This window comes from Nipponia nippon, unplaced genomic scaffold (genome assembly GCF_047370975.1).
Source record: "Nipponia nippon isolate SJK-2023a ecotype South Korea unplaced genomic scaffold, ASM4737097v1 scaffold_12, whole genome shotgun sequence".
Lineage (NCBI taxonomy): Eukaryota > Metazoa > Chordata > Aves > Pelecaniformes > Threskiornithidae > Nipponia > Nipponia nippon.
This window is the reverse complement of record NW_028262313.1, coordinates 3410734-3427472: the sequence shown is the minus strand read 5'-3', so window position 1 is coordinate 3427472 and position 16739 is coordinate 3410734. Positions and strand designations below refer to the sequence as shown.

General features: G+C 39.2%; 1 protein-coding gene across 2 annotated transcripts; it reads left to right on the top strand.

Annotated features, from left to right (window-relative positions):
• Positions 1-514: 514 nt before the first annotated feature.
• MAGT1 (magnesium transporter 1) lies at positions 515-12621 on the top strand. 2 transcript variants are annotated; one of them, XM_087748420.1, is made up of 10 exons: positions 515-657; positions 1759-1928; positions 2787-2904; positions 3965-4105; positions 4594-4734; positions 5066-5155; positions 7567-7630; positions 9678-9752; positions 10218-10308; positions 11097-12621. In XM_087748420.1, the coding sequence occupies exons 1-10, from the start codon at positions 577-579 to the stop codon at positions 11110-11112; spliced, it is 987 nt and encodes a 328-aa protein (XP_087604546.1). In that variant the 5' UTR covers positions 515-576; the 3' UTR covers positions 11113-12621. The 2 variants fall into 2 exon arrangements, with proteins under 2 accessions (XP_087604546.1, XP_087604547.1); XM_087748421.1 differs by lacking the exons at positions 10218-10308; positions 11097-12621 and having other exon boundaries at positions 7567-7656; positions 9659-9679.
• The last annotated feature ends 4118 nt before the right edge of the window (positions 12622-16739 follow it).

Here is a 16739-nt window from a genome sequence, read left to right as displayed (position 1 = left end):
TAACAATCTTTTTAACGCACGACCTAGCAATATACGTGCGTGTATAAAATTAAGCAAGCGTACGCCTTTGAGGAGCTATCAGTTAAGTCCCTTGGAGTTTTATTCTTGATTCCTTTTTTTGGTTTCTTGGCGCTTACCGACGTGAGGCCTGGCCTCCCGCCGCCGTGCCGCCCCCCGGGACCCCGGGAACGCTGCGGTAGTGCAGCAGTTTGCGGTGTTTAAATAGCCGCAGGCGCTGAGGAAAGCCCGGGTGTATCCTCAAGGTGAGCGGCTGCTGCAGCAGGGCGGCCACGGCCAAGGGACCCCCACCACTGCCGCCGCCATCTCCCGGGGGTCCCGGCCCGCCTCAGCGCGGCACGGCCCGCCCCCCCTCAGCGCTCCGCCAATCGGACGGCTCCAGCTTGCCTCGCTCCTATGGGCTACCGGCAGTCTGGGCTGGACACAGGTTCAACGAATCGGAGACCGGCGGCGAGTCGCGGGCCGGCGCCTCCGCCAATAGAGAAGTGCGTGGGCGTGGCCGCGCTGCCAGTGGGTCGGCGTCCGCCAATAGGGTGGAGGCGGCAGAGCGGGGCGGTCATGGCGGCGCTGCCGGTGCTGGCGCTGCTGCTGCTGCTGGCCTGGGGCGGGCCGCCGGCCGCGGGGCAGAAGCGGAAGGAGGTGAGGGGCTGCCCGGGGCGGGAGGGCCCCCGCGGCCGCCGGCCTGCCCGGAGTCGGTACAGCGCCGAGCGCCGGGGGGGCCGAGGACGGGACGGGGCCGGGCAGGCCGCTGGGCTCCGCAGCCTGAGGCTCGGCCGTCCGCGGCGGCAGCGGGCAGGCTCTGAGGGGAAGCCCGCGGGCACGCTGGGGGCCGAGCGGAGCAGTTGTCTTTTTAGAATCGTACCGTTCTCAGTTTTCTTTTACTTTCGAGAGTGTTTAATTCCAGGTTCTCTTCTTGTAAAAAACGCCGTAAGAGCGTTACGTGAGATTTGGAGGGGGAGGGTGGGGGCGCCGACTGCCTCTGGTTGTAATCACAAAGGTGTCGCTTATTTCCACACACTTGACTCCTAAGGTTTGAATAGAACCCGCTGTATATACTTGTGTCAGCTGTAAGTCAAAGAAGGGTAGTTTATTATTTACCCTACGGTATCTATCTGAAGAAGGGTGTTAATAAGGAGTACAGAAATAGTCTATGATAAATGTTACATTTGGGGGTTTTTCACTTACCTAATACTGCTTTGTATAATGTTACAGAATTGGTTGGCTCATTTTTAAAGAAGAGCTTAGTGTTGAGCGCTCCCGAGTTCTCTAAACATGTACTGAACCAAGCTTTTTCCAGTAACACTGAAAATCAGATGTTGAGTTTGCTTCCATAGTGCTTCTGTCTCTAGTGTTGATTCTGCTCACACCAAGCTTTGAAATCTTCTGAAACGGAATGTGATGCTTAGTATCGAATAAATACTGAGGAGTGATTTGGGGCAGTTTGTACGTCTCAAAGAGATCTTACAGTTAGCAACATGAAAAAGTACTAGTGAGCTGAGAGTCTTCACCAGCATGTGTAATACCAAGTGCTTAAAGCGTGTGTAATACTAAGTGCTTAAAGTAAATGAATAATATTAGCGTGACTGTCAAAAGGATCTATGAATGCCTTCAAGAATCTTAATGAAGTATCACATCAAGTGGTTGGTGTTCTTATGAATTACATCAAATCTAAAAACTTTCAAGATTGTACTGTGAGACTGGGGGGGGAAAACCCAACAATTTCTCTGACTTTATTTTCAGATGGTGTTATCAGAAAAAGTGAACCAGCTAATGGAGTGGGCTAGTAAAAGATCTGTTATTCGAATGAATGGAGACAAATTTCGACGCCTTGTGAAGGCACCACCCAGAAATTACTCGGTGATTGTGATGTTCACTGCTCTTCAGCCTCACAGACAGTGTGTTGTGTGCAAGTATGGGCTTAATTTAGTCCTAAATTAGAACTTGAAAGTCATCATATGCTTTGTAGGAAATTAAATTTAAAGAATAGGATAAAACTTTTATGTACATGGGAGGAATACGCTAGGGCACATTATAGTAGGATTATCTTTGAAATCAAATGTGTGGGAATATACATGTAATATGTATATGAGAAAACAACATAGTCCTTAATTATTTATCTCCCTCCTAAAATAATTGCTGCTTTGCGGAAACAACGTGCACGCTGACAGGCTTCTGGAGAAAGATGGGGTGAAAACTCAACTTTCCTGGCATAGCTGCTGAAGAAATGTTTGTAGAATTACTTCTGGCTATGCAGTCTAAAAAGTTGCTGTTAATTAATATGTTGATTGGCAATTATTTATTTACAATTGTAATATGCTGGATCCTTAACCGCATTATGGCTTTCATGTATTAATCTGGAGGTGGCAGAGGTCTGTAAAGATGATTTTTATACCTAGTTAGTTGAAATTAATTGGTTTCCTGTCCTCTGACGTGGAAAAGAGGGCATACCTATACTTGTTATGGTGCTTTGTGGGCTAGCGAATCGTGAGCTGCTGGGTTCCATTTCAAATTTCAATTAGAAATTACCACTGCTTGTGTTCATGGACTCAACGAGACTTGCCCTTGCATTTGAAAAAACAGCGGTGCCAAATGCTTCACTTAATTGTTAGATAAGCGTCTGGCCTTAAACTTTAACACTAGAAAATTAATGTAGGGGTGTGTGGGATGCACCCATTAATGGGGCGGGTGGCTACAGCTCCCTCAGCTGTTTTGTAACTTGTGTTCTGGACAGACATCTGATACAGCATCTCACTTTGTGTGTTTTACAGGCAAGCTGATGAGGAATACCAGATTCTGGCAAACTCCTGGCGATATTCCAGTGCATTTACCAATAAGATTTTTTTTGCTATGGTAGATTTTGATGAAGGCTCAGATGTATTTCAGATGGTAATGTCTTTCTTTTTCTCTTCTAACATTATTTTTAACTTGGGTTTTGGAGACTGAGGGCCAGAAGGTAAAGATGTGTGCAAAATTTAGTGTTACAATGATTAAAGAAATATTTGAAAAGTTAAAAGCTGCCACTCAGAAGAAATGAGAAGAGCAGAGGGCAGTAGAATGTTGGCATAACTTTAACAGAACTGACAAATCTGGAATAGGCACAAGGAGTGATCTGCCTTCTCTGACTGTTTCTTCTGACTTTGTCTCCGATAATAACTTAGAGTGTAATTTTTAATGGGATTCTTCTATGAAGAAAGAGATGCTCCTCTGTATTTAAAAGCTACACAATTTAGGCAATGATATTTTATTAAATGGAAGCTTTTGGACTGGAGAAGTTGTTATTCTTGTTAAATTTTCCCATAGTGTTACACCAAAAATTCATCAAGCTATGGCCTTTATAGATTATTGTATATATTCCTATTTTGCAGATTTCTCTCCCAAAAGTAGTATTTATAAACAGATTAAAAAACCCTGAAATGCTATGGCGAAAAACAGTGTTAGGAAAAGATAGAATTGCATTTTATAAAAACTACTTTCATTTACCTATTATAATCTCCTCTTAACCATTCTGAATCTTTTGAATCTGTAGCTATAGATCTGAGTACTAACAAAGAAATGTCAATCAGTTTAGAAAGCATGCTCGATTGTGTTTAAAAAAAAAAAAAGTCTACTCAGAAGTAACAATTCTTTTTACTAAGACATCTGGAACAGCTATTGACAGAGCTAAAAAAAATTTCGTTTCTCCATACTAAAAGAAGAAAACAGCATGGAACACAAAAGGGAAATTGCAGGAATATATTGATTGCTTTTATGAAATACAGAAATGCAAGCTACTGTGTGCTGTCTTTACTTTTTTTTAAAATCATTGTCAATGAAATCTATTTATTGAATAGTTACTTTTTTCTGATTGATTTAGTGATGATGTTGCAAGATACAAAAGGAATAGGATTGTGTGTTACAGCACCATGAAAGGTCTACTTAGTATCTTCCATGAATTTTCTCAATACAGCTAAACATGAATTCTGCTCCAACCTTCATTAACTTTCCTGCTAAAGGGAAGCCTAAACGGGGTGACACATACGAACTCCAGGTGCGCGGCTTTGCAGCTGAACAGCTTGCTCGTTGGGTGGCTGACAGAACTGATGTCAATGTAAGTATGCACAGCCTTTCCCCATCACCACCTCTGCAGCACTCCCTTATGATGTAATTCCAGCTATGAAATATGTGTTCTGTGGCTAATGATCTAATCTCAGATACTCTAAATAGTTCTTGTCTGCGATACCTAGTTTGGGCACATGACTACATCTTTAAGTTTCCTTACGTTCTGTGTTCTAATATTTTGTGTAATTCTGTATTTGATAAGATGGTAAAACTCATCTCCTTCCTTCTTCCTCTTTTGTTCCTATAGAAGAAAAACAATCCTTAAATTATTAGGTAGGGTAAAGGTATATAAAACTGAATTTACAGTAATGGGGGGGAAAAGCATTACTTACTTCCCTAGTCAGACTTATTATATAGAAAATTTTTGTGTGTTGGTATTTTTTTCCCACTCTAATATATTGCGGGTTTTGTTAGCAGGAGTGCGGGTAGAATGTATAATCCCGTTGAGGGAAAATAATTTAAATATCCTCTGTTTAGATTCGTGTGATAAGGCCACCAAACTATGCTGGACCGTTGATGTTAGGACTGCTGCTGGCTGTCATTGGAGGCCTCGTATATTTGCGTGGAAGCAATCTGGATTTTCTGTATAACAAAACCGGTTGGGCATTTGCTGCTTTGGTGAGTAATTATAACTCGTGTCTGCCTGTTGTCATGAGTCTTGTAGCAATTCAAGTCTTTAAAAGCTTTTGTGTTTAAAGATGCTTAAACCTGGTACAGGAAAATGAGGTGCATTTAGTTTTACTTTTTGGTAGTCTGATAATATTATTTCATCTTTGTCTTGTCATCTCATGCTTGATTAGATGCTTTTTATACAAATAAAAGGTAGGACAATGCCTAGCCTAAGATTCTATTCCAAACCAGTATGTTTTGGTATGAAATGAAAATAAATTGGGTAAGAAATAAAAAAAAAATAATCCTTATTAAATAGTGTTTCTTCTTTCCTTTCCAGTGTTTTGTGTTAGCAATGACATCGGGCCAGATGTGGAACCACATTAGAGGTCCACCCTATGCTCATAAGAATCCCCATACAGGACAAGTGGTAAGTCTTTTCTTCATTTTCTTTTCTGCACTTCTGTGGTATTTCTCCAGAATGAGGCAAGGCAGAGTGCAAATTCTGTTCTTCACTTCTTTCTAGTCAGCGAGGCTAACCTGTCCTGCAGCGAGCAAGGCAAATTAGAGCTGTTGATGAGTTCAGAGAGGATCTGTCTTCTCTTAAAACATGCCTGTAAAAGAGGGGTTTGGTTTTGTTTTGTTTGAAACAGACGGAGTGTTAGAGCTCTGTCAAGATTTAGATTTTCTTCCAATTAGCTTTATCCTTTTCTTGGCTCAAATAGAAGAATAAACTCTGTTCGCAAACTCGTACTTTACTACTGAGAAATCACAAAATACTGATCTTAATCCAAAACAAAGTGCTCTGTTGTGTAATTGCTGTGTGGTAACTTCAACAATTACCTAGAATTCCATTAGTTCTAAGAGTATGGATGTGATGTTCTAAGAGTAAGGACAAGTGTTGCTTAGGAGTTTTTTACGTGTATTGCTTTCTGTGCTCAGTAATAAGCTTCTAAGAGATAGATTAAGAAGTGCAATTCTTAATCAGATGAGAAATATTAAGATTAATCTACTGTCTAGCAGCATATTCAGTTTCTTGTTAGAAACTGCTCAAAGCACTCACTTTCCATGCAATAAAGCATTAGACAGCAGCCGTATGGGCGGTACTCTGCTGTAAACGGGACATACTGGTTTAAAAGGGTTACCGCGGAGTTTATTTTTGTTGTGTTAATACCGAGAGTTCAAGGTCTTTTTGTGTGCGCAGACTTTGACTATTCTAATAATCACAAAAAGCGAAGAAGGTACTGAAATAATGCTCTAGGGTAAAGAGGATAGCATACAGAGTAACCAAACCTATTTGCTAACAAGTTATTTGGATGGGGGGGTTCCCCCTTGCTTCAGAACCTAAGGTAAGCATTTCTTTCATCCTTCCTGTTGTTCCCCATCTCTCCAAGATGTAAAAGTGGAAGAAGTGATACATTTTGGAGGAAGCATAATGACAATGCTTTTTTGCTGAGGTTCTGACGGTAGATGATTTTAAATTACCTGATCCCTTCCATCTCTCTGACTTCCTGTGCCTCTCTTGACCATTCCTATTTGTTTTCATGTTTTCTTTTCAGCATTTATTTACCTGTGACATTTGCTTTCCTCTGTCTTGTACGTATATTGTATCTCTAGTGCTGAAGAGACATGATCATTCTAAATTGCTAAGAGCAAAATAAAGGTGTTTCTGTTGAGTCTTACGTGCTAAACAGTCCTATTGCTGAGCCTGGCAATTTCATGTTTAACCTAGTCTTTTTAGCTCATACACCCATCTAATGACTTCCACGTAAAACCATCTTTCTCTGAGATTCTTGAGGTAAATTAATGTCTAGTGACCTTAGACTTATGAAATCTCATTCTTGGGAAAAACCAGTTTTAACATCACTTGAAATACACTGCTCTGTACATAATATAGAATGAGATACATGGTAAAGGTAAATGTCAGAACGTATTGAGAGCGTTGCATCTCTTCAGGTGCTGACACATCACATTGGCTTTTCTCGTGTATTTTACTCAGAAGGGAATTAATTTGGTGAAATGTCCTTTCATGCCCGCTTAGGTGGGTCAGGCCCTCCGTATTCTTCCATAAAAAGTGGATCTGCTTATCAAACTTTTTTTTTCTACTTACATATAACATAACAACAATAGGGGTAGAGCTTCCCATAAGGGATTCAGAAATAATATTCTTTCACAAATTTCAAATTTTCTGTTACCCCAGTTGGTTAGTAAACTATTCACGTAAGCAAAACTGAGCTAACTTACTGAGTGGAAGTTCTCATATTTTAAATGTTTTCTTGAAAACACTTCCTTCTGTTTCTTCTGTTTACATGATTCCTAAGCCTTTTTGAGACTGGAGAATAAAGCTTCAATGGTATTGGTAGCGATGTTCCTTTTCCTGGTAAGCCATGAAAAAGATTTCAAATGCTTGGTTCTGGAGCCAAGTGAGCAGGGTTCACGCACAGATTGAAGAGACTGTCCCTAAGCTGAGGAGCAGCATACGGAACCTAAGAATCTAATTCAGGGAACGGATCAGGCTTGGATCACAGTGGGTGCAGGAGGGCATAATTAGGGTATTTTGCCCTGCTGAACAGGGGATCTGGATCCTGAAGGTTGTAGCTGCACTTGCTATAATCTGAACAGTACTTTGGGCTGGTTATGCGTAATAGTAGAAGAAGGATTTTTGATGCAGCTCCCCACAAAAATCAATGGTCAACAGATGAAATTGTTCATGCTCCAACTTCTGTTCTGCCTCCTGAAAGAGACAGTGCAAAACCCACTTCCAAGCTCTACAGCAGTTGTTAATCATGTCAAAGTTGACTCCAGTCTTTTCTAAATTCAATTACTCTTTGTCTCTTACAGAACTATATCCATGGAAGCAGCCAAGCCCAATTTGTGGCAGAAACACACATTGTTCTTCTGTTTAGTATCCTTCCTACTGAGAAGCGTGTGGTTGGTGACGGTTTTTCTGTTAGCTTATGCTGCTGCCTTTTCTATGAGAGTACTTTGTCAAGGCTCGTAGCTGTCACCTAATACTGATGCAGAAGCCTGTGGAGCCTATCTGTGTTGACAACTATGCGTTTCCTGTGCCAGTGATCTTTAAGTTGAACAGAAAAATGTGTACTGGTTTCTCACCACCTTCTTCCTTGCTTAGTGACTGAACTGAATACAGCGTTAAAGATGTGGATCTGTGTGGAACCATAAGATCCTTCAGGATAGCCCCTGTTCCTCTGTGCACGTCTCATGTTTTCAGTCTCACTTACTTAATTCTTGCTTTGGTGTTGAATTCCGTTGTCTATTACTGATCTTAATTCTTTAACTTCTTTGCTTACTTTCTTTACTTTCAATCTTACCACTCGTTCATGCTAATGACTCAGGATTTTTCCACGCCAGTATTATGCCATCAAGAAAGGCAAGCGGAAACTTGCAGGTTGAGAGCTTTTGCCTTTCTCATTTGTAGAAAAATATTTCTTTGGAGTCATAAGAATACTCTAAAATTCAGTGTTCTTCTGTTTCCACATGTGTATTTTTGATCCATCATCTGTAACTTCAGTGATCTCTGACTCAAGCTTTTCTTCCTTGTCTCATCACCTGTGTCAGCCTGTGCATTCTTGTATTTTTTATTCAGGATTTTTAATTTTATTTAATATTATCTTTTTTCTCGCAGCTTCACAGTCCCAAATTGTTTACATTTTATAGTACACAAGTATACAGAATAGCAGATTTATTACAGGCACATAATTTCAAAGGTTCATTCAAAGTACCTGTCCTCTTTGCTGCTTGACAATGATTAACAAGTCTCTTCAGTTGCAACAGCAGTGTTCTTGAACAGAGTGACTTCTGCTGATTTCTCCCTTTTCTCTTCTTGTTTTATCTGCTCAAAATCCCAATTTCAGCAAGTGATGCATTGGTGTTTTTTTGTAACAGAATAATATAAAGTCAGCAATTGATGTTTAAATATGCTGGTGTTAAAAGAATTTTACTTTCTTGCTGTGTATTCATTATCAAAGATTTTCTTCTTCTAAACTTAAAACATCCATTTGGAGGGGGACTTCTAATCTTTTTCTAATTATTGCTGTACTTCTGATGCACTCAGTCAAATTCAACCTAGAAAGCTTTTGTTGATGGTTATTTGTGTTATTGCTATCCATCACATTGTGGACCCAATCTACCTGGAGACATTTAAAATGGTAGAAGTTGGCAAGGTTCTTGGAGGTTGAAGTCACTTTTCTCTTGTGCTGAAGGTAGACCGCATCTGAAATGGAAAGATTCCTTAATGGTCCCATTGCAGTCAACGATAAGTATTTCTCATTTCAGGAGGAGGATTGGGACTGAACATCTATAGTGAAATAGAAGGAAATCTTTGGGAATTCTGTCTTTTGTTCCACTGGATCCACTATTTTGCTTTGTTAGGATTCATTCTTTGCAAATGTCAGGCCTTTTAAGTTCTCTGTGCTTCCTTAATTTTGCAAGCTTTAATTTTTTTTTTTTTTAATTTAAGGATTAGAAAAGACTGAAATATTGCTGCTTGAAAGATGTCCTGTTAGATTAAATATTGCAAGCATTTTATTTGTTCTACTAGCTGAGTAAAATGCAGAAGTTGAATTCCTTTGGGGATTTTCCAGTGGAGTAGAACAGTAGTAGGAGTGGACTGAGCTCTCTGGGAGGGAATGCTGTTTCATGACAAGCCGAGATAATAAATGCATGGTTTTAATTTTGTGTGAAGACCTACTATACTTTCCAGTTTATACTTTAAACTTTGTATTTATTTTCTCTTAAAAGTTGACATTATGAATGCTTTTCGGTTGCTTTTTCCCCTCCATAGTTGCTGGTTTGGCTGGGAAGTCTTTAATTTTCCAGTGAGTTTTAATGCCCCAGGTATGGAGTGGGAGCTGAATTTACAAGATTAGGAATGAGTGTGTTGTATTGAGTCTATTGTATTTTGTTGATTTAGCCTTAAACAGCGTTCGTAGATGGTGGTGTTACTTTAGGAATGGTACTCCTCCACGAAGCTGCTACTTCTGACATGGATGTGGGGAAAAGAAAAAGTAAGTACTAATACTTTTCTCTCTAAGGGAAGGCATATTCAGTAAAGATATTTGATTACACTATTTAACGGAAATGCTTTTGCACTGTGAGTTTTTGTACACTTCCCACCTCTAAGCAGAAGTGAATCATTTGGTTTTTCGGCACCATTTGGGGTTGCTTAGCAAATTGCAAGATAGGCTCAAAGTCCTTTTGGGAGAAGGGGATATAAAGATGCTTTGCAGCATTTTGCTGGTAAGGGAGAGAAGAAGGGATTTACTTTCTCCTAAAGCAATGGTATAAAATTGATTTACAGTAGGAATTTGAAAGAAAATTGGTGTTAATCTCGTTCCTCTCAGTGACTCTAATAGAGGTCTTATCTGACCAAATCTGTAAATATTACAGAATATTTTTGGAAACCTCTGTCACTGTGGTGTTTTTGGGGACAGCTGTTACATTCCCAGAATCTTATTCTGCATCTCTTGCAGTCATGTGTATTGCTGGTATTGGCTTGGTGGTGGTGTTCTTCAGCTGGTTGCTGTCTGTCTTCAGATCTAAATACCATGGCTACCCGTACAGGTACGTCTTTGATGCTGCTTCAGTCATTGTTTTCCTGTGCATTGCAATACAGCTACAACACCATAGAGTTTTTTGAAGGAAGTGGGTAAACACAAATGAAGACTTAAAGATTCAGAGTGATACTAGAAGTTTGGTTTTTTGTTGTTTTTTTTTTTTATCTAGACTGTATGGTTATGAATGAATCTGTTCTTGCTGACTGGTATTTCCTTGTCTGGTAATATTAATATAAACCAGAATGGAGAAATAGGCAAAGGGCCTATTTTCAGAAATCTCATTTGATGGGAAATACTCTTTTAAAAATGCTCCACTTGCTTCTCAAAGAGTGGCAATATTGGTCAATATAATGACCAGAAATAACAATATTTGATGGATATCATGATTTTCCAGTCTGTCCAAAGGAAATATTGTGGTATTCTCCTTTTCATGCCATTACATGTTACATACATACTAGTTGACTGCTTTAAACTTGTTTCATCAAGACTTTTCTCGAGACCAGAAGAGAGCTGAACCTATTCCCTGTTTAATAACTGGTCAGCTTTTATTCTGGTCTGTGCAATGGTCTTATGTACTTCTGCTAACTTTGTTGTAGGTAAGATGTGGTTGTCTTGGCTTTTGAGTTACTAGAAGACTCGCTTTTAAGCGATTTCTCCACAGCTACTTACCTCGAGGTTTTATCAGGCCAAGTTTCTCATTCTGATTTTCTTGGCATATTTGAAAGCTAAGTGGAATGTTGCACACCTTTGTTTCTTATAAAATTAATAAGAATGTTTGTTATTTTGTTCCTGCAGTTTCCTAATGAGTTAAAGGATTCCAGAATCTGTAACATCAGAAAGGTGGCGACTCTGAAATTGCGTGTAATGGAATGGAAGAGCTAAATACGTATGGTTCGTGCTACCTCTCTTTACACTGAATGAGATAGTTAAACACTGAACCAAAGACGACATGCAGTGCCTTAAATATAACAAGCAATTTGCTCTGAAGGACACAGAGTATTAAGATGCAATCTCTTTTTCATAAGCTTTACATCTTCTTAAACAACTCTTCTTCTAGTGAAATTCAGAACTTAACGCTTAGAACTACATTTCCATAGACTAACTAGAAACAATACTTTAAATTCAATTGGATAATCTGTTTCCCATATGTTTCTTTTTCCTTCAAATATTTATCACTTTATTTCCTGTTTGTGCATAGCAGGTGACAATAGCTTCTCTGTCATGCCTTTTCATGGTTGAGAAAGCATCTTCATATACCTGGAAATCTTTTCCTTCAGTCTGTGTGCAACCCTTGGACCATACTCCAAATTCCAGTGTGGAATGTGTGTATCCTAGAGCTGTATCTCATTTTTGAGAGAGTACTTAACTGCTGCATGATGCAAGAGGTTATTTCACAGATGAAGGGAGAATTTTCAACAGGTAGAACTGAGTTATTAATTCAATTATTCATTTAAAAACTTTCTTTGCCAAATGCTGAAACTGCAACATTTAAGTTGTAAACATTGGCTCACAGCCAAAAAAAATTCTTATACTGACCAACACTCTCACTCTCAAAAATAGGAGCCAAAACTACCAAGGTGACTAGCTATGTGTAGCATGAATTAAAGGTTTCTAACTGGCTTTCAAGTTACTGGTCGGAGCCCTGACAAACCAACGGGTATCGGATTTTTGGTCACTATGTAAGTTCTTGCATTCTCCACTTATTTTTCTCGATGTTTTTATCCTTAGGGGGGATATGGGAGTGCGTGGAGATATCTAATCCCAGGATAAATATTGTTACCCCAGGGAAGATTTGTTAGCCTTACGATTGAATGCATGTGCTTTTTGCTCTCTCGTTTTCTCCTCTCATCTCACAAAGATACTTTGCCTTATGGATTCTTGAGTGAAAGACATTGTGCCTCAGCCCAAGCTGTTGTGTAATTCAGCACCTGTACTACGGGAAATCTTTGCAGCCTGATTCAGTGATACTTCCTTCTGTAGGCTGTGGTGGCCTTGGAGGTTACTAGTCAGAGGAAAATTATGATGAGACTTTTGTCTCCTGCTTCTGCCTCACCCTTGTCTCAAGAGGTTACAGGATTTGGACGCTTTAGATTGAATCTCGGAAAGGACTATATCTTTCAAAGTAGAATGTTACTCTTAGCAATTTTGCTAAATTAACACATATCTCAAGTGCCTTAACTTCACTAATCTAGTTGTTTGATGTTTCAACTTGTTGAGATGCATTTTTCTATGCCATACCGAATGACAAGCCTTAGTGGAATGGATAAATTGTGTGCCTGACTCGATTTTGGACAAGTTTCAATAAAATTTTTTAGTCTAATCCATGCTCCTGTGTCTTTTGAACTTCAACATGAAACAAACCAAACAAACCTGTTCTTCCACTATTGCTTCAATGTGTTAATAAAAATGTCTGTATATGGTAAATAGCCTGAGTATGGCTGAGTAGGCTGGATTAGTAGCATATATGTGTTTATGCGGGAAATCACAGCCCAAAATGTCAATACTGGAGATCTTCTCATGTGGCCAACTAATAGCATAAAGATTGCATGGCTTTTACTTGTCTTTGACAGCTGTCCTGCGGTGAAAATCTTGGCTTCCTGGAGTCCTAGACAGATCCACTAACAGTGTTTCTGGAGGTGGAATCTAGTTAGCACTATAGATTTGCCTGGAACAACTCTGGACTGCTGTACCTGTTGCTTATTTTCCTGCCCTATTGGTACAATCCTTCCAGTAAACGTTTAGGTTGGTTGTACTTCAGTCATTAGCAGTGCAGGTGAGAATGGCTTACAAACTCATTCTAAAGTAGTAATGTTTTTTCTTAAACTTTCAGACTTGTTACTAGTTTTTCTGACATGGTGCATATTTTATTTGATTTCTCTAAAAAGCATCTAATCATATATGAACTAAACAGTTGCACATTGTGCTGGTGGATGGTGGAGCCCTGTTGGCCTTCCACTTAAGGTGGTATAGTTGTTGAGAGTTTGGGATTTTCCTCTTTTTCCATGCTGACATATGAAATGAAAATAATGCTTGCTTTTTCCAAGTTTTTCTGCTCTCTAGGCTGAAACTCAAGTGCATGGAGGAGGGAACAAGTGTGATAGTGGAGCAAAAGAAGATGAGTGCTTGCAAGGACCTGTAGCAGACTTAGGGAGCATGCAATTCTAGACAGATTTGACGTGTGCATCAGTTGAGAGGTAATGGCCAGCTGTAATTGGTACCCGGAGTGATTCTTTGGGAGCATTGGCACGCGTATCTCGCTCACTAGTTAGTGTAATACAGTTCTGGATCAGTAGAACAAAGGTGGAAGAGGCAATGCATTTGAGAGCTGGTATGCTAAAACTGGGAGTTTGATGAGGCCATCTCTTTTAGAAAGTGAGTCATTAAACAGCTCAGAAGTACTGTAAAAGCTCACCTTTAGAGAACACTTACTGTAATAAAAGGAGGAAATGGTATATTCTGTAGCCGAAAATGGACTGTGTGGTTTCGTTAATGTGGCTGGCCTCAAAGATTGCTGCTTTTTCTGCTTTTGAGAAGGGGCTGTGGTGTATTTAAAAATTATTTTGGAATAATAGCTAGAAATAATTTAGGGAGTTCTCTGATGAGCTAAGCCTAAGGCAAGATAGTAAATCTAATTGGATTAATCTAGGCAATGGTTTGTGTTATCTACAATTTACTGGAATCTCCTGTCTTCAAACCGTTGCAGTGTTCAGCACAGAACGTGCTTCTTAATGTGGTGCCTGGTAGTCATTCCTGCAGTGACGCCTTTAACAGAGGGGCTTCAATAGCACGTGCTCTTCAGGAGCAGAACTATTTAGTCCTCCAACAAGATAGAAAATGCGCTCAGGTCTGCAACTGCTGGGTATAGCTTGGTGCTTGTGCAAATAACCTTAATTAATCCCATGGCTGGTGATGTCCGTGTGGCTGAGTCACGTGGTTAAGATACACATTCAGACGTGAGGGTAAGAACAAGTTCAACTTTTTGGCAGGCAATGGGATAGCCATCGGTGTCTGGGGAATGTGATGAGATGATGGCTGCCTAGAGGCTTTAGGAGAAAAATGTAGATGCTTTTATGGTCACAGCTATTGGAGATGTAACTAAATGTCCAGCAAGGCTTATTCTGAGCCTTGTTTAAAAAGTGTAAAAGTAAGCATCACAGTAATTTTTTTATTCCTAGTCGATATTCCTGACAAATCAAAGTAGAAGTTTTAGAAGTAGTGAAGAAAACCAATTGCTTAATTTTTCTAAACATTTGGAACATCCAAAGAAAATCAGATGCCTGAATCACATGTGCTTGTTTGGGTGTGCTGCCCGTGACATCAGATTATGCTAGATCGTGGCATCTTGTAGCCAAACTTTGTCGGGAGAAAAGAATGGTCTGTAGTGTTCCTTCATGGTTTGTTAGCAATGGTTTCTGATAGTGTGTTTCAAAAATTATCCAGTCTATAACAGAAAATCACTTATGCTGAAATAAGATTTTTTTTTTTAAGAAGTTAAAATTTCAAAGTGCTTTCATCTGCTATGAGAAATTCATTCTCACAAAGGATTTGGAAAAGTACTGGCACTTTTTTCTGTATTGGACCTTGATGTTTACTGCTTTCTCATGCTGCAACGGTTTAATTAGCAAATACAAACCGCTACTCAACTGATTCCATACCATCGCTTTGAACTTTAAGGGGAACAGAATAAGAGCAAAACAAAGAACAAACCCAGGCTCTTGGGTAAGCAGTCATTTGTTTTCAGTTTTTATCCTGGTTTTTCTCTGACGAATAGAGAATGAGTTTCATTGCACATAATCTACTCCATTTAAAAGCTCAGATCTTGACCATTCCTATAAAATTAATTTAAGCATAGTGTTCCATTGTTCTGGATTAATTGTGCTACTCTTATCACAGATAATAATCTGAAAAAGATGTATATGTAGTTTGTATTTCTAGGTCAGGAGCACATAAAGTTATTAAAATATTCTCTTGTCAATTGATTACTATACATGTCTTTCAGCCATTTTTCTTAAAAGTAGGCTAATATCTACTTAAGAAAACTAATTACTATCATTATGAAAAAAAATAATCAGTGTGATGAGACTCTACAGTGGCCCTTGGTTTGTCCTGCAAACTAAGCTCTGAATCCTCATTCTTCCAGGAATTTTGGAGCAGCCAGCAGCGTCTGTTAGTAGAGCGCTGAGGGAAGGGGCCCTGTGTGCTGGGGAAGCGTAACTGTAGGTATGTTAGATGTGCAGAATGGTTCTCTACGGATGCACGCGGTATCTGTCCGTACACAGATTTCAGTGTGCTTTTACAATCTGGTTTTTGACAACCTCATGATGATAGTATCAGGTTTTGTCTTCTGCCGTAATTGTTGGGCGATGGAAACATTTCCGTTCTTACTTTATCTTGACCTTTTCTCACAATAGGATTTCTTTTTTACGTGTAACTTTAGATATAAGTTATGAATTGGAGGCAATCAAATTTGGTTTTTTAAACTGCTTTCAAATACCTTCTTCCATCTCCCGAGAAAATAGTAAAAGAAAAAAATATTACAGAGTAAAAGTAATAAATATATCTATGCAGTTATTCTAAATCAGTCGGATAGTAGTCTATAAAGCAGAATAAATCCGTTGAAGCGGAAAATAATGTTTTGTGTTCTTATTTTAATCACACAATTGGAATATTAGTGCGGAGCTAAGGATAGGTAATGCTTCTGGTTTAATTCATCTGTCTGGTGGCAGAAAAATAAAACGGCTTTTTGCAATTTTTTAGTGGAATTTGTAGCAGCCAGTTAACACGGATTTATCTTTTTCCTTCCAAAATTTAGCTAGAAGGCAGGTAATGCTTTGGTCTTTTAAAACTGTAGCCTTGACCACGAGATAGCATTTGTTAACAAAGCTGTTATTAAATCTGCTGTTTGGTATTACTAAAATTCAGCAAATACAGGATGCAGTTCTCGGGTAAAATGTTAAATTCTAAAGCAAATTATGTTTAGACCAGTTTATACAATTTCTCTGGGATGTGTAAGCTTGTGTGTGCTGAAGTGCCAACATGCTATTTATTCCATTATCATTGCCTTTTAGAATGAAATAGATATTAAGGAGTAGTTATACATAAGGTGACAAGACGTTCACTTAGGATTTTTTTCTTGTATTTTGCACATTGCTTTATGAAACCAGGGGAGTTGGTACATTTTTTTAGTTTCTGCAGAAAAATATATTATTTTCCAAAACTGCTTGTCTGTTATAGTGAACAATACTTGTCACTTGTTTCAAATTCTGTGTGGTACTGGACTTGGTTTTGGTGGTCCATTCTGTTTTGATCATGTGGGGAGATGGAAGTTTACTCGAAAACCCCAGCCAGTGGAGTTCGGTAGCCTTCTCATGAAAGCATGTAACTTCTTTCCCCCTGAATAGGGATGTGTTCCAGTTATCTTCTTCTCAATACAGATTT